The sequence below is a fragment of the Zonotrichia leucophrys genome, unplaced genomic scaffold (assembly GCF_028769735.1).
Source record: "Zonotrichia leucophrys gambelii isolate GWCS_2022_RI unplaced genomic scaffold, RI_Zleu_2.0 Scaffold_114_145095, whole genome shotgun sequence".
In the NCBI taxonomy this organism is placed as follows: domain Eukaryota; kingdom Metazoa; phylum Chordata; class Aves; order Passeriformes; family Passerellidae; genus Zonotrichia; species Zonotrichia leucophrys.
Genome location: NW_026992319.1, coordinates 105,635 through 129,110, shown reverse-complemented (window position 1 = coordinate 129,110; position 23,476 = coordinate 105,635). Strand labels below are relative to the sequence as shown.

Sequence of the window (23,476 nt, the reverse complement as noted above, 5' to 3'; positions counted from 1 at the left end):
GGAATGTCAGGAATTCTGCCCCACTCTCACTTTTCCTGAGCCGGGATCTCAAAGAATTCCGGCCCACTCCAGTTTTTGCCAAGCGGGGAATTCTGGGAATTCTGAGATTTTTGGGGAATTTTGGGAATTCCTCCCTGTTCCCGCTTTCCCTGAGGTAGGAATTCGGGGAATTTTGGGAATTCTGGGAATTCCTGCTTTCCCCAAGCTGGGAACTTTGAGAATTCCTTCCCATTTGAACTTTCCCCAAGCTGGGAATTAATTTGGTGAATTTTGGGAATTCTGGGAATTCCCACTTTTCCCGAGCTGGGAATTAATTTTGGGAATTCCTCCCCATTCCCGCTTTCCCCAAGCTGGGAATTAATTCTGTGAATTTTGGGAATTCCATCCAAATCCCACTTTCCCCAAGCTGGGAATTCTGGGAATTTTGGGAATTCTGACTTTCCCCAAGCTGGGAATTTTGGGAGTTTCTCCCCATTCGAACTTTCCCCAAGCTGGCAATTAATTCCATTAATTTTGGGAATTCCTCCGGATTCCCGCTTTCCCCGAGCTGGGAATTTTGGGAGTTTCAGGAATTCCTCCCCATTCCCGCTTTCCCCAAGCTGGGAATTCTGGGAATTTTGGGAATTCTGGGAATTTTGGGAATTCTGTGAAATTTGGGAATTCTGGGAATTCTGACTTTCCCTGAACTGGAAAATGTGGGAATTTTGGGAATTCCTCCCCATTCGAACTTTCCCCAAGCTGGGAATTAATTCTGGGAATTTTGGGAATTCCTCCCCATTCCCGCTTTCCCCGAGCTGGGAATTGTGTGAATTTTGGGAATTCTGGGAATTCCTGCTTTCCCTGAGCTGGGAATTCTGGGAATTCTGGGAATTTTGGGAATTCCTCCCCATTCGAACTTTCCCCAAGCTGGGAATTTTGGGAATTCCATCCAAATCCCACTTTCCCCAAGCTGTGAATTTTGGGAATTTTGGGAATTCTGGGAATTCTGACTTTCCCTGAACTGGGAATTTTGGGAATTCCTCCCCATTCCCACTTTCCCCGAGCTGAGAATTCTGGGAATTTTGGGAATTCCTTCCCATTTGAACTTTCCCCAAGCTCGGAATTAAGTCCGTGAATTTTGGGAATTCCATCCAAATCCCGCTTTCCCTGAGCTCTGAATTTTGGGAATTCCTCCTCCATTCCTGCTTTCCCTGAGCTGGGAATTCCAGGAATTTTGGGAATTCCTCCCCATTATTGCTTTTCCTGAGCTGGGAATTGTGTGAATTTTGGGAATTTTGGGAATTCCTGCTTTCCCCGAGCTGGGAATTTTGGGAATTTCTCCCCATTCGAACTTTCCTGAAACTGGGAATTTCGGGAATTCCTCCCCATTCCCGCTTTCCCCGAGCTGGGAACTTTGGGAACTGTGGGAACTTTGGGAATTGTGGGAATTGTGGGAATTGTGGGAATTGCGGGGGGTCTCTCACTTGTCGAGGCAGGCGACGCTCAGGCACTTTTCCGGGGGCTGGGGGGTCCCGGCGGCGCCTCCGGGTTCGTTTTCCCGCAGGATGGAGTCGATGAAGGTGGACGGGGACAGCGGCGTCTCGGAATTATTCCCGGAATTCCCAGAATTCCCGGAATTATTATTCCCGGAATTATTCCCGGAATTCCCGGCGCCCTTGGGCTCCTCCCCCTGCGGGCTCCGGGCGGGGCTGGGCGGCTCCTCCTTGATCCGGATGGGCGGGCTGCTCCTGGGAAAATGGGGAAAAAAATGGGAAAAATATTGGGAAAAATGTTGGGAAAAATGTCGGGAAAAATGTTGGGAAGATGGGAAAAATACTGGGGAAAATAATGGGAAAAATAATGGGAAAACTGGAAAAATGGGAATGGGAAAAGTGGGAAAAATAACAGAGAAAATAATGGGAAAAATAATGGGGAAAATGGGAAAAATGATGGGAAAAAAAGGGGGAAAATGATGGGAAAAATAATGGGGAAAATAATGGGAAAATTGATGGGGAAAATGGGAAAAGCAATGGGAAAATAATGGGAAAAGGAAATGGGAAAAATAATGGGAAAAATTGGAAAAATGGGAATGGAAAAAATGGGAAAAATGATGGGAAAAATATTTGGGAAAAATGGTGGGAAAATGGGAAAGCAATGGGGAAAATAATGGGGAAAATGATGGGGAAAAAAATGGGAAAAATATTCAGAAAAAATGTTGGGAAAATGGGAAAGCAATGGGGAAAATAATGGGGAAAATATTGGGGAAAAAAGGGGGAAAAAGATGGGGAAATAATGGGGAAAATGATGGGATAACAATGGGAAAAATAATGGGAAAAACTGGAAAAATGAGAGTGAAGAAAATGGGAAAAATGAGGGGGAAATAATGAGGAAAACAATGGGAAAAATAAGGGGAAAATTACAAAATTAATGGGAAAATTAAAGACAAAATAAGAAAGGAAATGGGAAAATTATGGGAAAAGGAAATGGGAAAAATGACGGCAAAAAAAGGGGGAAAATAAGGGGGAAAAAATGGGAAAACAATGGGAAAAATAATGGGAAAAAAAGGGGGAAAAAAGGGGGGAAATGATGGGAAAAATAATGGGAAAAATTGGAAAAATGGGAATGGAAAAAATGGGAAAAATGAGGGGGAAAATAAAGGGAAAAATGATGGGAAAAATATTTGGGAAAAATGGTGGGAAAATGGGAAAGCAATGGGGAAAATAATGGGGAAAATAAGGAGAAAAAAAATGAGGAAAATGATGGGAAAAAAAAGGGAAAAATATTTGGAAAAAATGTTGGGAAAATGGGAAAACAATGGGGAAAATAATGGGGAAAATAATGGGAAAAATGGGGAAAATAATGGGAAAAATAATGGGGAAAATAATGGGAAAAATGGGGAAAATAATGGGAAAATAATGGGAAAAATGGGGAAAATAATGGGAAAAAAATGGGAAAAATAATGGGAAAAATAATGGGAAAAACTGGAAAAATGGGAACGGAGAAAATGGGAAAAATGATGGGGAAAAGAGGAAAATAAGGCGGAAAATGATGGGAAAAATAATGGGAAATTAATGGGGAAAATAATGGAAAAATAATGGAAAAATAATGGGGAAATAATGGGAAAAATATTCAGAAAAAATGTTGAGGAAATGGGAAAGCACTGGGGAAAATAATGGGGAAAATGTTTGGGAAAAATGTTGGGAAAATGGAAAAACAACGGGGAAAACAATGGGGAAAATACTGGAGAAAAAATGGGGAAAATGATGGGAAAACAATCGGAAAAATATTCAGAAAAATGTTGGGAAAATGGAAAAACAACGGGGAAAATATTGGGAAAAAAATGGGGAAAATGATGGGAAAAAAACCGAGAAAAACATTGGGAATAATGGGAAAATTAATGGGAAAACAATGGGGAAAATATTGGGGAAAATATTGGGAAAGATGGGAACAATATTGGGGAAAAATGGGGGAAAATTACGGGAAAAATTGGAAAAATGGGAATGGAGAAAATAGGAACAATGATGGGAAAAAAAAGGGAAAAATGGGGAAAATGATGGGAAAAAATGGGAAAAATACTGGGGAAAATGATGGGAAAAATTGGAAAAATGGGAATGGAGAAAATGGGAAAAACGATGGGGAAAATGATGGGAAAATTAATGGGAAAATTGATGGGAAAACAATGGGAAAAATATTTGGGAAAAATGTTGGGAAAATGGGGAAAACAATGGGGAAAATAATGGGGAAAATGTTGGGGAAAAAATGGGAAAAATGATGGGAAAAATTGGAAAAAATAGGAATGGAGAAAATGGGAAAAATGATGGGGAAAAAAATGGGAAAAATATTCGGAAAAAATGTTGGGAAAATGGGAAAGCAATGGGGAAAATAATGGGGAAAATATTGGGGGAAAAGGGGGAAAATGATGAGAAAATAATGGGAAAAATAATGGGGAAAATTGGAGAAATGGGAATGGAAAAAATGAGAAAAATGATGGGGAAAAAATGATGGGAAAATAAAGGAAAAATTGATGGGAAAATTGGTGGGGAAAATGGGAAAACCAATGGGAAAATAATGGGAAAAGGAAATGGGAAAAACAGTAGGAAAATAATGGAAAAATAATGGGAAAATGGGGAAAGTGGGAATGGGGAAAAATGGGGAAAATAATGGGGAAAATGGGAAAAAAATGAGAAAAAGAAATGGGGAAAATGGGAAAAAAATGGGGAAAATGGGAAAAATTATGGGGGAAATAAGGGGAAAAATAAGTGGAAAAATGAGAAATTAATGGGGAAAATAATGGAAAAATTGGAAAAATGGGAATGGAGAAAACGGGAAAATTGATGGGAAAACAATGGGAAAAATATTTGGGAAAAATGTTGGGAAAATGGGAAAGCAATGGGGAAAAAAATGGGAAAAATGATGGGGAAAATAATGGGAAAAATAATGGGAAAAACTGGAAAAATGGGAACGGAGAAAATGGGAAAAATGATGGGGAAAAAATGATGGGAAAATAAAGGAAAAATTGATGGGAAAATTGGTGGGGAAAATGGGAAAACCAATGGGAAAATAATGGGAAAAGGAAATGGGAAAAACAGTAGGAAAATAATGGAAAAATAATGGGAAAATGGGGAAAGTGGGAATGGGGAAAAATGGGGAAATTAATGGGGAAAATGGGAAAAAAATGAGAAAAAGAAATGGGGAAAATGGGGAAAATAATGGGGAAAAATAAGTGGAAAAATGAGAAATTAATGGGGAAAATGATAGGAAAAATTAGAAAAATGGAAATGGAGAAAATGGGAAAATGATGGGGAAAAAATGGGAAAAAAATTTGGGAAAAATGTTGGGAAAATGGGAAAGCAATGGAGAAAATAATGGAGAAAATGGGGAAAGTGGGAGTGGGGAAAAATGGGAAAAATAATGGGAAAAAATGGGGAAAAATGGGAAAAAATGGGGAAAACAATGGGAAAAATGGGAAAATAATGGAAAAATTAATGGGAAAAATGGGGAAAATAATGGGAATAAATGGGGAAATTAATGGGAAAATTAATTGGAAAATAATGGGGAAAATAATGGGAAAAATAATGGGAACAATAATGGGAAAAAAATGGGAAAAATAATGGGGAAAATGGGAAAAACAATGGGGAAAATAATTGGAAAAATAGGAAAAAAAACAGGAAAGGAGAAAGTAGGAATGGGAAAAGTGAGAAAAATAATTGGAAAAGGAAATGGGAAAAATAATGGGAAAAGGAAAGGGGAATGGGAAATGGGAAAAGTGGGAAAAATAATGGGGAAATAATGGGGAAAATGGGAAAAGTAATGGAAAAAGTAATGGGGAAAATGATGGGAAAAACAACAGGCAAAATACTGGAAAATTAATGGGGAAAATGGGAAAAAATAATGGGAAAAGCATTGGGAGAAATAATGGGAAAATAATGGGAAAAATAATAGGAAAAGTGGGAATGGGAAAATGGGAAAAATAACTGGAAAAATATTTGGAAAAATACCGGGAGAAATGGGGAAAAGTCAGGGGAAAACAATGGGAAAAACGGGGGAAATAATGAGAAAAACAGGGAAAAAAAGGGAAAATAATGGGAAAGGGAAATGGGGGAAATGGGAATGGGGAAAATGGGAAAAAGAATGGGAAAAATGATGGGAAAAATTATGGGAAGAGAAATGGGAAAAATGATGGGAGAAATGAGAAAAGTGGAAAAATAATGGGAAAAAATAGGAAAAGGAAATCGAGAGAATAATTGGAAAAATAATGGGGAAAAGAATGGGAAAAAAGGGAATGGGAATTGGGAAAAATGGGAATGACGAAAACAGGAATGGGGACAATGGGAATGGGAATTGGGAATGGGAAAACGGGGAAAAGAATGGGAAAAATGGGAATGGGGAAAAATGGGAATGGGGAATAGGAACGAGGAAAAATGGGAAAAATGGGAATGGGGAAAAATGGGAAAAATGGGGAAAATCTGGGAAAAATGGGAAAATGGGAATAATGGGAAAATGGGAATATGGAATAGGAAAAATGGGAATGTGAAAAATGGGAATGGAGGAAATGGGAATGGGGAATGGGAATGGGAAAAACGGGGAAAATAATGGGAAAAATGGGAATGGGGAAAAATGGGAATGGGGAATAGGAACGAGGAAAAATGGGAAATGGGGAAAGTGGGACCGGGGGAAATGGGAATGAGGGAAGCGGGAAAAATGGGAAAAATGGGAATGGGGAATGGGAAAGGAGAAAAGTCCAGCCCCCTTCCCCCATTCCCAGGGAATTTTGGGAATTGTCCCCACCTTCCATCCAGGCTCCCTCCCCCATTCCCAGGGGTTTTTGGGATCCCATTCCCGGGGAATTTTTGGGAATTCTCTCCCACCCTTCCTCCCCCATTCCCAGGGATTTTTGGGATCCCATTCCCAGGAATAGTTGTGATCTCATTCCCAGGGAATTTTGGGAATTCTCTCCCATGGAATTTTTGGGGATCCATCCCCACCTCCTGTCCAGGCTCCCTCCCCCATTCCCATGGAATTTCGGGAATTCTCTCCCAGGGAATTTTGGGAATTGTCCCCACCTCCCGTCCAGGCTCCCTCCCCAATTCCCAGGGAATTTTGGGACCCCATTCCCATGGAATTTTGGGAATTCTCCCCACCTGCCCTCCCCCATTCCCAGGGAATTTTGGGACCCCATTCCCATGGAATTTTGGGAATTCTCTCCCATGGAATTTTCGGGAATTCCCCGCACCTCCTGTCCAGGCTCCCTCCCCCATTCCCAGGGATTTTTGGGACCCCATTCCCATGGAATTTCAGGAATTCTCTCCCATGGAATTTTGGGAATTCTCTCCCACCTCCCATCCAGGCTCCATCCCCCATTCCCATGGAATTTTGGGAATTCTCTCCCAAGGAATTTTTGGGAATCCATCCCCACCTCCTGTCCAGGCTCCATCCCCAATTCCCATGGAATTTCGGGAATTCTCTCCCAGGGAATTTCAGGAATTGTCCCCACCTCCCATCCAGGCTCCATCCCCCATTCCCAGGGATTTTTGGGACCCCATTCCCATGGAATTTTGGGAATTCTCTCCCATGGAATTTTGGGAATTCCCCCCATCTCCCATCCAGGCTCCCTCCCCAATTCCCATGGAATTTCGGGAATTCTCTCTCAGGGAATTTTGGGAATCCATCCCCACCTCCCATCCAGGCTCCCTCCCCCATTCCCAGGGAATTTCGGGAATTCTCTCCCACCTGTCCTCCTCCATTCCCAGGGATTTTTGGGATCCCATTCCCAGGGAATTTCAGGATCCCATTCCCAGGGAATTTTGGGAATTCTCTCCCAAGGAATTTCGGGAATTCTCTCCCACCTCCCGTCCAGGCTCCCTCCGGGCGAGCCCTCGGGGCTGGACGGCGCCAGCTCGGTCACGTCCGAGATGATGGGGCCGGAAATGGGGCCGGAAATGGGGCCGGAAATGGGGCCGGAAATGGGGCCGGAAATGGGGCCGGAAATGGGGCCGGGATCGGCCGCAAACAGAGCGGGGCCCGACAGAGCCGGGGCCGGGGCCTGGACGGGAAACAACCGGAACGGGAATGGGAACGGGAACGGGAACGGGAATGGGACATCCCATAAATCCCCATCCCAATAAATCCCAATAAATCCCAATAAACCCCGATCCAAATAAATCCCAATAATCCCATTCCCAGAAAACCCCGATCCAAATAAATCCCATCGCCAAAAAATCCCAATCCAAATAAATCCCAATAATCCCATTCCCAGAGAACCCCAATAAATCCCAAACCAAATAAATCCCAATCCCAATAAACCCCAATCCAAATAAATCCCAATAAATCCCAAAAAATCCCAGTACAAATAAATCCCAATAATCCCGTTCCCAGAAAACCCCAATAAATCCCATTCCAAATAAATCCCAATAATCCCATTCCCAAAAAATCCCGATCCAAATAAATTTCAATATTCCCATTCCCAAAAAATCCCGATCTAAGTAAATCCCAATAATCCCATTCCCAAAAAAATCCTGATCCAAATAAATCCCAATAATCCCATTCCCAAAAAATCCCAATCTAAATAAATCCCAATAATCCCATTCCCAAAAAAATCCTGATCCAAATAAATCCCAATAATCCCATCCCCAAAAAATCCCGATCCAAATAAATCCCAATAATCCCATTCCCAGAGAACCCCAATAAATCCCAAACCAAATAAATCCCAATCCAAATAAATCCCACTAAATCCCAATAAACCCCAATCCAAAAAAATCTCAATAAATCCCATCCCCAAAAAATCCCAATCCAAATAAATGTCAAAAATCTCATTGCCAGAGAACCCCAATAAATCCCATTCCAAGTAAATCCCAATAATCCCATTCCCAAAAAACCCTGATCCAAATAAATCCCAATCATCCCATTCCCAATAAATCCCAATCTCACTAAATCCCAATCAATCCCAATAAATACCACTCCCAATAAATCCCAATAATCCCATTCACAGAAAACCCCAATAAATCCCAATCCAAATAAATCCCAATAATCCCATTCCCAAAAAATCCCAATCCAAATAAAATTTCAATATTCCCATTCCCAAAAAATCCCGATCTAAGTAAATCCCAATAATCCCATTCCCAAAAAAATCCTGATCCAAATAAATCCCAATAATCCCATTCCCAAAAAATCCCAATCTAAATAAATCCCAATAATCCCATTCCCAGAAAATCCCGATCCAAATAAATCCCATCGCCAAAAAATCCCGATCCAAATAAATCCCAATAATCCCATTCACAGAAAACCCCAATAAATCCCAATCCAAATAAATCCCAATAATCCCATTCCCAAAAAATCCCAATCCAAATAAATCCCAATAAATCCCATCCCCAAAAAAGCCCAATAAATCCCAATCCAAATAAATCCCATTCCAAATAAATCCCAATAAATCTCAATGCCAACAAATCCCAATTTCACAAATCCCAATTCTAATAAATCCCAACAATCCCAATCCCAATCAATCCCCATCCAAATAAATCCCATTCCCAAAAAAACCCAATCCCAATCACTCTTGATCCCAAAAATTCCCATTATATCCCAGCCCTGAGCCAGTCCCAAAAATCTCAATCCCATAAATCCCATTCCCAATAAATCCCAATAAATCCCAATCCAGATAAACCCCATTCCAAATAAATCCTCCCAATAAATCCCAATCCAAAAAAATCCCAGTGAATCGCAATCCCAATAAATCCCAATGCCAATAAATCCAAATCCCACAAATCCCATTGCCAATAAATCCCAATCCCACAAATCCCATTCCCAATAAATCCCAATCCCACAAATCCCATTGCCAATAAATCCCATTGCCAATAAATCCCATTGCCAATAAATCCCAATCCCACAAATCCCATTGCCAATAAATCCCATTGCCAATAAATCCCATTCCCAATGAATCCCCATCCCACCAATCCCATTCCTGATCCCAATCCCAATAAATCCCATTCCCAATAAATCCCCATCCCATTCTCAATAAATCTTAATCTCACAAATCCCACTCCCAATAAATACCAATCCAGATAAATCCCATTCCAAATAAATCCTCCCAATAAATCCCAATCCAAAAAAATCCCAATGAATCGCAATTCCTATAAATCCCATTGTCAGTAAATCCCAATCCCACAAATCCCAATCCCAATAAACCCCATTCCCAATAAATCCCAATCCCATAAATCCCAATCCTCCAACTCCCATTCCTAATAAATCCCAATCCCAATGAATCCCCATCCCACCAATCCCATTCCTGATCCCAATCCCAATAAATCCCATTCCCAATAAATCCCCATCCCATTCTCAATAAATCTTAATCTCAAATCCCATTCCCAATAAATCCCAATAAATCCCAATCCAGATAAATCCCATTCCAAATAAATCCTCCCAATAAATCCCAATCCAAAAAAAATCCCAATGAATCGCAACCCAATAAATCCCAATGCAAATAAATCCAAATCCCACAAATCCCATTGCCAATAAATCCCATTCCCAATAAATCCCAATCCCATAAATCCCAATGCTCCAACTCCCATTCCTAATAAATCCCAATAAATCCCAATGAATCCCAATGAATCAAAATAAACCGCAATCCCAGAAATCCCAATCCCCCAAATCACATTCCAAATAAATCCCAATCCCAATAAATCCCAATAAATCCCATTCCCAATAAATCCCAATAAATCCCAATAAACCCCGATAAATCCCAATAAATCCCAATAAATCCCATTGAATCCCAACAAATCCCAATCAATCCCAATCAATCCCATTCCCAATGCATCCCAATCCCAATAAATCCCAATGAATCCCATTAAATCCCATTAAAATCCCAGGAATTTTGGGAATTCTCACGGAATAACTGGAATTGCCGTGGTGCTCCAGGGAGTACTGGCGGCCGTACTTGGGCATGGAATGGGCGGGGCCGCCGTCGTTCAGCATCAGGGGGCTGAAATTCCCAAAAAAACCCGGGATAAATTCCCAAAAAATGGGAAATCATGGGAAAAGGAGCAGGGGGATGGGATTCCCAAAAAAAATTTGGGAAAAATCCCCAAAAAATTGGGAAAAATACCAAAAAAATCAGGATAATTATCCCAAAAAATGGGGAAATTCTGGGAAAGGATTGGGGGGGAAATTCCCAAAAAAATATCTGGAAAATTCCCAAAAAATGGGAAATTCTGGGAAAAGGATCAGGGGGATGGGATTCCCAAAAAAAATTTGGGAAAAATCCCCAAAAAATTGGGAAAAATACCAAAAAAATCAGGATAATTATCCCAAAAAATGGGGAAATTCTGGGAAAGGATTGGGGGAAAATTCCCAAAAAAAACCGGGATAAATTCCCAAAAAATGGGAAAATCTGGGAAAAGGAGCAGGGGGATGGAATTCCCCCCAAAAAATTTGGGAAAAATCGCAAAAAACCAGGATCAATCCAAAAAAACCCCAGGATTTTTGAGGGATTTTGGGGGATTTTTTTGGGAATTTTTGGGGAAAATTTTTGGGGATTTTTGGGGGATTTATGAGGATTTTTGGGGAATTTTTTTGGGGGATTTTTTGGGATTTTTGAGGGATTTTTTGAGAGATTTTTGAGGGATTTTGGGGAATTTTTTGGGAATTTTTGAGGGATTTTTGGGGGATTTTTTGGGGATTTTTGAGGGATTTTTGGGGGATTTTGAGGGATTTTTTTGGGGAATTTTTTGGGGGATTTTTGAGGTATTTTTTGGGATTTTTCGGGGATTTTTGAAGGATTTGGGGAGGATTTTTGAGAGATTTTTGAGGGATTTTTGGGGGTTTTTTGGGGATTTTTGAGGGATTTTTTGAGAGATTTTTGGGGGGTTTTTGTGGGGAATTTTGGAGGATTTGGGGGGATTTTTTGGGATTTTTTGAGATTTTTGAGGGATTTTTTGGGATTTTTGGGGGATTTTTGGGGGGGTTTTGAGAAATTTTTGGTGGATTTTTTGGGATTTTTGGGGGATTTTTGAGGGATTTTGGGGGATTTTTGGGGGATTTTGAGGAATTTCTTGGGGGATTTTTTGGGGTATTTTTGAGGGATTTTTGATGGGTTTTTGGGGGATTTTTGAGGGATTTTTTGGGGATTTTGGAGGAATTTTTGGGGGATTTTTGGGAATATCTGGGGAATTTTTTGAGGGATCTTAGAGCGATTTTTTGGGGGATTTTGAGGAGATTTTTGGGGGATTTTTGGGGGATTTTTGGGGATTTTTGGGGAATTTTTTGGGGATTTTTGAGGAATTTTTGAGGGATTTTTTGAGGGATGTTTGGGGGATTTTGGGAAAAGTTTTGGAAAGTTTTTGGAGGGATTTTTGGGGGAATTTTGGGGGATTTTCGGGGGATTTTTGGGGAATTTTTTTTGGGATTTTTTGGGGGGATTTTGGAAGGATTTTGGGGGATTTTTGAGGAATTTTTTGGGAATTTTGGGGGATTTTTTGGGGGATTTTTAAGGGATTTTTGAGGGACTTCCGGGGGATTTTTGAGGGATTTTTGGGGGACTTTTTGGGGCATTTTGGGGGTATTTTTAAGGGATTTTTTTGGGATTTTTGGGGGATTTTTTTGCGATTTTTGAGGGATTTTTGGGGGATTTTTTTGTGATTTTTGAGGGATTTTTTGGGGGATTTTTAGGGATTTTTTGGGGGATTTTGGGGGATTTTTTTTTGAGATTTTTGGGGGATTTTTGGGATTTCTCTCACATTTTCCTCTTGACGCCCAGGATCCGGTTGGATTGCACCAGGGAGATCAGGAACTGGATCAGCTGCAGAGAGAAAACGGGAAAAATGTCAGGAAAAATGGGGAAAAATTGGGAAAATTGGGGAAAATTGAGGGTTAAAAACTGGGAAAAATTGGGGGAAAAAAATTGGGAAAATTGGAGGGGGGAATGGGAAAAACTGGGGGGAAAAATTGGGAAGAAAATGGGAAAAAATTGGGAAAAACTGGGAGAAAAATTGGGAAAGAATTGGGGAAAATGGGAAAATTGGGGAGGGTTTTTTAAAAATGGGAATTATGCCAGGAAATTCTGGATTTTCCCAGGAAAATTGGGAATTGGCCCAGAAATTTTGGGAATTTGCCTGGAAAATCGGGAATTACCCCCCAAAAATTGGGAATTCTGCCTGGAAATTTGGGAATTACCTCCCGGAAATTTGGGAATTCTGCCTGGAAATCTGGGAATTTTCCTGGAAATTTGGGATTTAACCTCTGGAAAATTGGGAATTACCCTGGAAAAATGGGAATTATCCCTGAAAATTGGGAATTATGCCTGGAAATTCAGGATTTCCCCTGGAAAATTTGGAACTGGCTCTGGAAATTTGGGAATTACCCCAGAAAAGTGGGAATTTTCCCAAGAATTTTCCAAGAAAATCAGGAATTACCCCTGGAAATTCGGGAATTAGTTCTGGAAAATCAGGAATTAACTAAAGAAAACCGGGAATTATGCGCTGAAATTCAGGATTTACCCTGGAAATTTGGGATGTCACCTCTGGAAAATTGGGAATTACCCCTGGAAAAGTGGGAATTTTCCCAAGAATTTTCCAAGAAAATCAGGAATTACCCCTGGAAATTCGGGAATTAGTTCTGGAAAATCAGGATTATCCTGAAAAATTGGGAATTGGCTCTGGAAAATTGGGAACTACCCCTGGAAAATCAGGAATTACCCCCAGAAATTTGAGAATTACCTCCCAAAAATCAGGAATTACCCCCAGAAAACCGGGAATTATGCCTGGAAATTCAGGAATTGGTTCTGCAAATGTGGGAATTTCCTCAGAAATCTGGGAATTACTGCTGGAAATTTGGGAGTTGGCTCCGGAATTTGGGAAATTCCCCGCAGAAAGTTGGGAATTTTCCTGGAAATTCAGGAACTGCCCTGGGAAAATTGGGAATTATCCCTGGAAATTGGGGAATAGTCCCTGGGAATTTGGGAATTTTCCTGGAAATTTGAGATTTAGCCTCTGGAAAATCAGGAATTACCCCTGGAAAAGTGGGAATTTTCCTGAGAATTTTCCAGGAAAAAACAGGAATTACCCCTGGAAATTTGGGAATTAGCCCCGGGAAAGTGGGAATTATACCTGGAAATTCAGGATTTACCCCGGAAACTCGGGAATTTTCCTGGAAATTTGGGATTCAACCTCTGGAAAATTGGGAACTACCCCCAGAAAAGTGGGAATTTTCCTGAGAATTTTCCAGAAAAAACAAAATTTCCCACTGGAAATTCAGGAATTACTCCCAAAAATTTGGGAATTATACCTGGAAATTCGGGATTTCTCCTGGAAATTTGGGAATTTTCCTGGAAATTTGAGATTTAACCTCTGGAAAATTGGGAATTACCCCTGGAAAAGTGGGAATTTTCCTGAGAATTTTCCAGAAAAAACAAAAATTCCACTGGAAATTCAGGAATTACTCCCAGAAATTTGGGAATTATGCCTAGAAATTCGGGATTTACCCTGGAAATTTGGGAATTTTCCTGGAAATTTGAGATTTAACCTCTGGAAAATTGGGAATTACCCCTGGAAAAGTGGGAACTTTCCTGAGAATTTTCCAGAAAAAACAGGAATTACCCCTGGAAATTCAGGAATTACCCCTGGAAAAGTGGGAATTTTCCTGAGAATTTTCCAGAAAAAACAGGAATTACCCCTGGAAATTCAGGAATTACCCCTGGAAATTTGGGAATTACCCCCAGAAATTTGGGAATTGTGTCTGGAAATTTGGGAATTACCTGTGTAAAATTGGGGAATTACCCACAGAAAATTGGGGATTTTCCTGGAAATTCAGGAATTGCCCTGGGAAAATTGGGAATTATCCCTGGAGATCTGGAAATTTCCCTGAAAAATCAGGAATTACTCCCAGAAAATTCAGGATTTACCCCTGGAAATTCAGGACTTACCCCAGAAAATTTGGGAATTTTCCTGGAAATTCGGGATTTAAACCTCTGGAAAATCGGGAACTACCCCTGGAAAATCGGGAATTACCCCCGGAAAAGTGGGAATTTTCCCGGAAAAGTGGGAATTTTGCGGGCACTGACCTTGTTGACGACCTTCTGCTGCTGCGCGTGCTTCTGGCGCAGGGCGGCCACCTCGCGCCACAGAGCCTCGTTCTCACTGCGGGAAAACACGGAAATCCATGGGAAATATCCAGGGAAATAATGGGGGAAATTCCAGGGAAATGGGGGAAAATTCCATGGGAAATGGGGGGGAAATTCTGGGGAAAATGGGGGAAAAATTCTGGGGGGAATGGGGGAAAATTCCATGGGAAATGGGGAAAAAATTCCATGGGAAATGGAGGAGAAATTCTATGGGGAAGGGGGAAATATTCCATGAGAAATGGGAAAAAATTCCGGGGAAAATTCCAGGGAAATGGGGGGAAAATTCTGGGGGGAAATGGGGGAAAAATCCGGGGGGAATGGGGAAAAATTCCATGGGAAATGGGGGAAAATTCCAGAGAAATGGAGGGGAAATTTTGTGGGGAAATTCTGGGGGGAAATGGGCGAAAAGTTCTGTGGGGAATGGGGGAAATATCCCGGGAAATGGGGGCAAAATTCCAGGGAAATGGGGGGGAACTCCATGGGAAATTCTGGGGAAATGGGGGAGAAATTCTGGGGGGAACGGGGAAAAAATTCCATGGGAAATGGGGGGAAAATTCCAGGGAAATGGGGAAAATATTCCACGGGGAATGGGAAAAAAATCCCATGGAAATGGGGAGAAAATTCCATGGGAAATGGGGGGAAAATTCCATGGGAAATGGGGAAAAAATTCCAGGGAAATTCCGTGGGAAATGGGGGGAAAATTCCAGGGAAATGGGGAGAAAATTCCATGGGAAATGGGGGAGAAATTCCATGGGGAAGGGGGAAAAATTCCATGGGAAATGGGGGGAAAATTCTGGGGGGAATGGGGAAAAATTCCATGGAAATGGGGGAAAATTCCAGGGAAATGGGGGGAAATTCCATGGGAAATTCTGGGGAAATGGGGGGGGAAATTCTGGGGGGAATGGGGGAAAATTCCATGGAAAATGGGGGGAAAATCTGAGAGAAATCAGGGAAAAAATCTGGGGTGAAGGGGGGAAAAGTTCTGTGGGGAATGGGAAAAAATTCCATGGAAAATGGGGGAAAAAATCCAGGGAAATGGGGAAAAAATTCCATGGGAAATGGGGAGAAAATTCTGGGGAAAATGGGGGGAAAATTCTGGGGGAAATGGGGGAAAAATCTGGGGGGAATGGGAAAAAATTCCATGGGAAATGGAGAGAAAATTCTGGGGAAAATGGGAAAAATTCTGGGGGGATGGGGAAAAATTCCATGGGAAATGGACAGAAAATTCTGGGGTAAAATGGGGGGAAAATTCCAGGGAAATGGGGGGAAATTCCATGGGAAATTCTGGGGAAATGGGGGGGAAATTCTGGGGGGAACGGGGAAAAAATTCCATGGGAAATGGGGAGGAAATTCCAGGGAAATGGGGGAAAAATTCCACGGGGAATGGGAAAAAAATCCCATGGAAATGGGAGAAAGTTCCATGGGAAATGGGGAGAAATTCCATGGGAAACGGCGGGAAAATTCCAGGGAAATGGGGAAAATATTCCACAGGGAATGGGAAAAAAATCCCATGGAAATGGGGAGAAAGTTCCATGGGAAATGGGGGAAAAAATTCCAGGGAAACGGGGAGAAAATTCCATGGGAAATGGGGAAAAATTCCAGGGAAACGGGGAGAAAATTCCATGGGAAATGGGGGAAAAATTCCAGGGAAATGGGGGGAAAATCCAGGGGAAAATGAGAAAAAATTCCATGGGAAATGGGGGAGAAATTCCATGGGGAAGGGGGAAATACTCCATGGGAAATGGGGGAGAAATTCCATGGGAAATGGGGGAAAAAATTCCAGGGAAACGGGAGAAAATTCCATGGGAAATGGGGGAAAAATTCCAGAGAAATGGGGGGGAAATTCTGGGGGAATGGAGAAAAGTTCCATGGGAAATGGGGGGGAAATTCTGGGGGGAATAAGGGAAAAATCCGGGGGAAAATGGGGGAAAATTCTGGGGGGAATGGGAAAAAAAATTCCATGGGAAATGGGGGAAAAATTCCATGGGAAATAGAGGGGAAATCTGGGGAAAATGGAGGAAAAATTCTCTGGGAAATGGAGGGAAAATTCCATGGGAAATGGGGGGAATTGAAGAGAAATGGGGGAGAAATTCTGGGGGGAAAAATTCCATGGGAAATGGGGAAAATCTGGAGGAAAATGTGGGAAAATTCTGGGGGGAACAGGAAAAAAATTCCATGGGAAATGGGGAAAATATTCCACGGGAAATGGGGAAAATATTCCATGGAAACGGGGAAAATATTCCATGAGAAAAGGGAGAAAATTCCATGGGAAATGGAGGGAAAATTCCATGGGAAATGGGGGAAAATTCCATGTGAAATGGAAGAATATTCCATGGGAAATGGGGGAAATATTCCATGGAAACGAGGAGAAAATTCCATGGGAAACGGAAAACTATTCCCATTAATCCCTTATATCCCATTTATGCCATGTCATTCTCATTTATCCCATTATTCCCATTTATCCCATTATTCCCATTTATCCCATTATTCCCATTTATCCCATTATTCCCATTTATCCCATTCCCATTTATCCCATTCCCATTTATCCCATTATTCCCATTTATCCCACTATTCCCATTTATCCCATTATTCCCATTTATCCCATTATTCCCATTTATCCCATTATTCCCATTTATCCCATTACCATTTATCCCATTATTCCCATTTATCCCATTATTCCCATTTATCCCATTATTCCCATTTATCCCATTCCCATTTAAGCCATTTTCCCATTTATCCCTTTATCCCATTTATCCCACTACTGCCATTTATCCCATTATCCCCATTTATCCCATTATCCCCATTAATCCCATTATTCCCATTTATCCCATTGCCATTTAACCCATTATCCCCATTTATCCCATTCTCCCATTTATCCCATTATTCCCATTTATCCCATTATCCCCATTTATCCCATTATTCCCATTTATCCCTTTATCCCATTTATCCCACTACTGCCATTTATTCCATTATCCCATTTATCCCATTATCCCCATTAATCCCATTATTCCCATTTATCCCGTTATTCCCATTTATTCCCGTATTCCCATTTATCCCATTATTCCCATTTATCCCATTATTCCCATTTATCCCATTATTCCCATTTATCCCATTCTCCCATTTATCCCATTATTCCCATTTATCCCATTATTCCCATTTATCCCATTCTCCCATTTATCCTGTCATTCCCATATTCCCGTTTATCCCATCTATCCCATTTTTCCGACATCTCCATTTATCCCATATATCCCGTTATATTCCCATTTCCCCCATTTATCCCATATTCCCATTTATCCCCTATTCCCATTTTTCCCCTATATCCCATTAATCTCATATTCTTATTTATCCCATATCCCCATTATCCCTTATATCCCATTTATCCCATATTCCCAAATATCCCATTATTCCCACGTATACGCTATATATCCCTTTTATTCCATATATCCCATATTCCTATTTATACCATATTCCTATTTATCCCACTTATCCCATATTCCCATTTTCCCCATTTATCCCTATATTGTATTTATCCCATATTTCCCTATATTCCCACTTATCCCATATTCCCATTTATCCCATATTCCCATTTTCCCCATTTATCCCCTATATTGTATTTATCCCATATTTCCCTATATTCCCACTTATCCCATATTCCCATTTATCCCATATTCCCATTTTCCCCATTTATCCCCTATATTGTATTTATCCCATATTTCCCTATATTCCCACTTATCCCATATTCCCACATACCCAATTTATCCCCTATTCCCATATCTCTCTTTTCCCATTTTCCCATACATTCCATAATTCCATGTATCCCATATTGCCATTTTTCCCATATTTCCCATTTTTCCCATATATCCCATATTGCCATTTTCCCCATATTCCCATTTATCCCATATATCCCACATGTCCCTTTTTTCCCATATATCCCAGTTTTCCCCTTTTTCCCACTATTCCCAAATATCCCATTTATCCCATTCATCCCATTTTCCCCATATATCTCATATTCCCATATATCCCACTTATCCCATATTCCCATTTATCCCATATATCCCACAAATCCCATTATTTCTATTTATTCTATTTCTCTTCCTGATCCTATTCCCATTTATCCCACATATCCCATATTCCCATTTATCCTGTTCCTATCCCTGTTCCCATTTACCCCATTGATCCCATATTCCCACTCATCCCATATTCCCATTTATCCCATGTATCCCATTGCTCCCATTTATCCTTTAATTGCCATTTTCCCATTTATCCCATATTCCCATTTATCCCATATATCCCATAAATCCCATTTATCCCCTAATTGCCATTTTCCCATTTATCCCATATTCCCATTTATCCCATATATCCCATAAATCCCATTTATCCCCTAATTGCCATTTTCCCATTTATCCCATATTCCCATTTATCCCATATATCCCATAAATCCCATTTATCCCCTAATTGCCATTTTCCCATTTATCCCATATTCCCATTTATCCCATATATCCCATTGCTCCCATTTATCCTTTAATTGCCATTTTTCCCAGTTATCCCATATTCCCATTTATCCCATATATCCCATTTATCCCCTAATTGCCATTTTTCCTATTTATCCCATATCCCCATTTATCCCATATATCCCATTATTCCCATATTCCCCAATATTCCATTCATCCCATAGATCCCATTTTTTCCCATTTATCCCATATTGTCATATATCCCATTAATCCCATATATCCAATTTATCCCATATTCCCATTTATCCCATTTATGTCATATGTCCCATATTCCCATATACCTCCAATATCCCAGATTTCCCATATATCCCATATTTCCATTTATCCCATATTCCCATTTATCCCATTTATCCCATTTATCCCATATACCCACATATCCCAGATTTCCCATATATCCCATATTTCTATTTATCCCATATTCCCACATATCCCATTTATCCCATATATCCCAAATATCCCATATACCCACATATCCCATATTTCCCATATATCCCATTTAACCCGTTATTCCCATTTTTCTCATTCCCACATATCCCATTATTCCCATTTCTCCTATTACTATCCCTGTCCCTATTCCCATTTATGCCATATTCCCATTGATCCCTTATTCCCATTGATCCCATATTCCCATTTTTCTCATCTATCCCATATATCCCATTTATCCCTTTATTCCCACTTTCCCCGTTATTCCCATAGATTTCATTTACCCCATATATCCCATAATCCCACTTTTCCCACATTGCCATATACCCAATTTATCCCATAGTGCCATTTTTCCCACATTTCCCGTTTTTTCCATATATCCCATATTGCCATTTTCCCCATATTCCCATTTTCCCCATATATCCCATTCTTTGCACTTATCCTATTTATCCCATTTATCCCATTTTTCCCACTATTCCCAAATATCCCATTTATCCCATTCATTCTATTTTTCCCATATATCCCATATTCCCATTGATCCCATTTATCCCATATTCCCACTCTTCCCATATTCCCATTTATCCCATAATTCCCACATTCCCCATTATTCCCATATATCCCATTTATCCCGTTATCCCACATGTCTCATTTTCCCCATATAACCCATAGATCCGATATTCCCATATATCCCATTGATCCCATATTCCCATTTTTCCCACATATCCCATATATCCCAATTTATCTCATATTCCAATTTATCCCATATTTCCCCATTATTCCCATTTATCCCATACATCCCATTTATCCTGTATACCCTATATTCCCATTTATTCCATATTCCAATTTTTCCCAAATATCTTATTTATCCCACACATCTCTTCGTTGCTATTTATCCCATATTCCCACATATCCCATTTATCCCATATATCCCAAATATCCCATTTTTCCCATATATCCCTTATATCCCACTTATCCCATTTTTCCATATATCTGATTTTCCCACATATTCCATTTTTCCCACATATCCCCTATTTCCCATATATCCCATTTTTCCCATATTTCCCACATATCCCATTTTTCCCATTTTTCCCACACATCCCATTTTTCCCACTTATCCCATTTTTCCCACATATCCCATTTTTCCCACACATCCCATTTTTCCCACATATCCCATATTTCCCACATATCCCATTTTTCCCATATATCCCATTTTTCCCACATATCCCATTTTTCCCACATATCCCATTTTCCCCACGTATCCCAATTTCCCCATATACCCCATTTTTCCCATATATCCCATATTTCCCACATATCCCATATTTCCCACATATCCCATTTTTCCCATATATCCCACATATCCCATTTTTCCCACCTATCCCATTTTTCCCATATATCCCATATTTCCCATATTTCCCACATATCCCATTTTCCCACATATCCCCTTTTCCCATATATCCCATTTTTCCCATATATCCCATATTTCCCATATATCCCATATTTGCCACATATCCCATTTTTCCCACATATCCCATTTTTCCCACATATCCCATTTTTCCCATATATCCCACATATCCCATTTTTCCCACATATCCCATTTTTCCCACATATCCCATTTTTCCCACATATCCCATTTTTCCCATATATCTGATTTTCCCACATATCCCCTATTTCCCATATATCCCATTTTTCCCATATTTCCCACCTATTCCATTTTTCCCATATATCCCATTTTCCCCATTTCTCCCACACATCCCATTTTTCCCATATATCCCATTTTTCCCACATATTCTATTTTTCCCACACATCCCATTTTTCCCCACATATCCCATTTTTCCCATATATCCCATTTTTCCCATATATCCCATATATCCCATTTTTCCCATATATCCCATATATCCCATTTTTCCCACATATCCCATTTTTCCCACACATCCCATTTTTCCCATATATCCCATTTTCCCACATATCCCATTTTTCCCATATTTCCCACATATCCCATTTTTCCCACACATCCCGTATTTCCCACATATCCCATATTTCCCACATATCCCATATTTCCCATATATCCCATTTTCCTATATACCCCTTTTTCCCAAATATCCCATTATTCCCATATATCCCACATATCCCATATTTCCCACATATCCCATTTTCCCACATATCCCATTTTCCCCACATATCCCATTTTTCCCACATATCCCACATATCCCATTTTTCTCACATATCCCGTATTTCCCACATATCCCATTTTTCCCATTTTCCCCACATATCCCATATTTCCCACATATCCCATTTTTCCCACATATCCCATTTTTCCCACATATCCCATTTTTCCCACATATCCCATTTTCCTATATACCCCTTTTTCCCAAATATCCTGTTATTCCCATATATCCCACATATTCCATTTTCCCATATATCCCTTTTTCCCATTTTTCCCATATATCCCTCATATCCCATATTTCCCATATATCCCATTTTCCCACATATCCCATTTTTCCCACATTTCCCATATATCCCATATTTCCCATATATCCCATTTTCCCATTTTTCCCATATATCCCTCATATCCCATATTTCCCATATATCCCATTTTTCCCACATTTCCCCTCCCCACAGCACAGCTGCCCCATTCCCATTCCCATTCCCATTCCCCCGCAGGGATTTGGGGTCAGAATTCCCAATTAATCCCAAACCCATCCCCACACCTGATCCCCACCCCGGGACACGGCAAAAAATCCCAAAAAAACCCCGGAAAAAACCTCGGGATAACGGGAACGGCCAAACCCCAAATCCCAAGGGAATTTTGGGATTGGGATCACAGCTGAGCCCAGACCAAACCCCAAATCCCAAAGGAATTTTTGGGATTGGGATCACAGCTGAGCCCAAATCCCAAAGGAATTTTTGGGATCGGGATCGCAGCTGAGCCGGACACGGATGAGGGATGGGAAATAAAGGAACGGGGTGGGAGCAGCTGGGAAAAAAATCCCAAATTATTTTTGGGATGGCAGCCGGGACAGGGAAGCAATTAAAGGATTTATGGGGTTTTATGGGAATAACAATGGAAGGATGGATGGGGTTTTATTGGGATTTTATTGGGATTTTATGGGAATGACAATGGAAGGATTGATGGGGTTTTATTGGGATTTTATTGGGATTTTATTGGGATTTTATTGGGATTTTATGGGAATGACAATGGAAGGATTGATGGGGTTTTATTGGGATTTTATAGGGATTTATTGGGATTTCTGGAATGACATTGAAAGGATTTGATGGGATTTTATTGGGATTTTATTGGGATTTTATTGGGATTTTATTAGGATTTTATTGGGATTTTATGGGAATGACAATGGAAGGGTTGATGGGGTTTTATTGGGATTTTATTGGGATTTTATTGGGATTTTCTGGGAATGACAATGGAAGGATTGATGGGGTTTTATTGGGATTTTATTGGGATTTTATTGGGATTTTATTGGGATTTTATGGGAATGACAATGAAAGGATGGATAGGGTTTTATTGGGATTTTATTGGGATTTTATGGGAATGACAATGAAAGGATTGATGGGGTTTTATTGGGATTTTATTGGGATTTTATGGGAATGACAATGGAAGGATTGATGGGATTTTATTGGGATTTTATTGGGATTTTATTGGGATTTTCTGGGAATGACAATGGAAGGATTGATGGGGTTTTATTGGGATTTTCTGGGAATGACAATGGAAGGATGGATGAGGTTTTATTGGGATTTTATTGGGATTTTATTGGGATTTTCTGGGAATGACAATGAAAGGATTGATGGGGTTTTATTGGGATTTTATTGGGATTTTATTGGGATTTTCTGGGAATGACAATGGAAGGATTGATGGGGTTTTATTGGGATTTTATTGGGATTTTCTAGGAATGACAATGAAAGGAGTGATGGGATTTTATTGGGATTTTATTGGGATTTTCTGGGA

General features: G+C 40.4%; 1 protein-coding gene across 10 annotated transcripts in view; it reads right to left on the bottom strand.

The window, feature by feature from the left end:
- Positions 1-23,476, bottom strand: part of HSF1 (heat shock transcription factor 1) — a 58,699-nt gene that overhangs the window by 14,421 nt on the left and 20,802 nt on the right. For all 10 annotated transcript variants that reach the window (XM_064737823.1, XM_064737825.1, XM_064737822.1 and 7 more), the window contains 5 exons: positions 14,525-14,600; positions 12,204-12,265; positions 10,357-10,450; positions 7,326-7,522; positions 1,464-1,727 (listed from right to left, as the gene is read on the bottom strand). In XM_064737823.1, the coding sequence (XP_064593893.1) occupies positions 1,464-1,727; positions 7,326-7,522; positions 10,357-10,450; positions 12,204-12,265; positions 14,525-14,600 (693 nt within the window). The remainder of the gene's footprint in view (positions 1-1,463; positions 1,728-7,325; positions 7,523-10,356; positions 10,451-12,203; positions 12,266-14,524; positions 14,601-23,476) is intronic.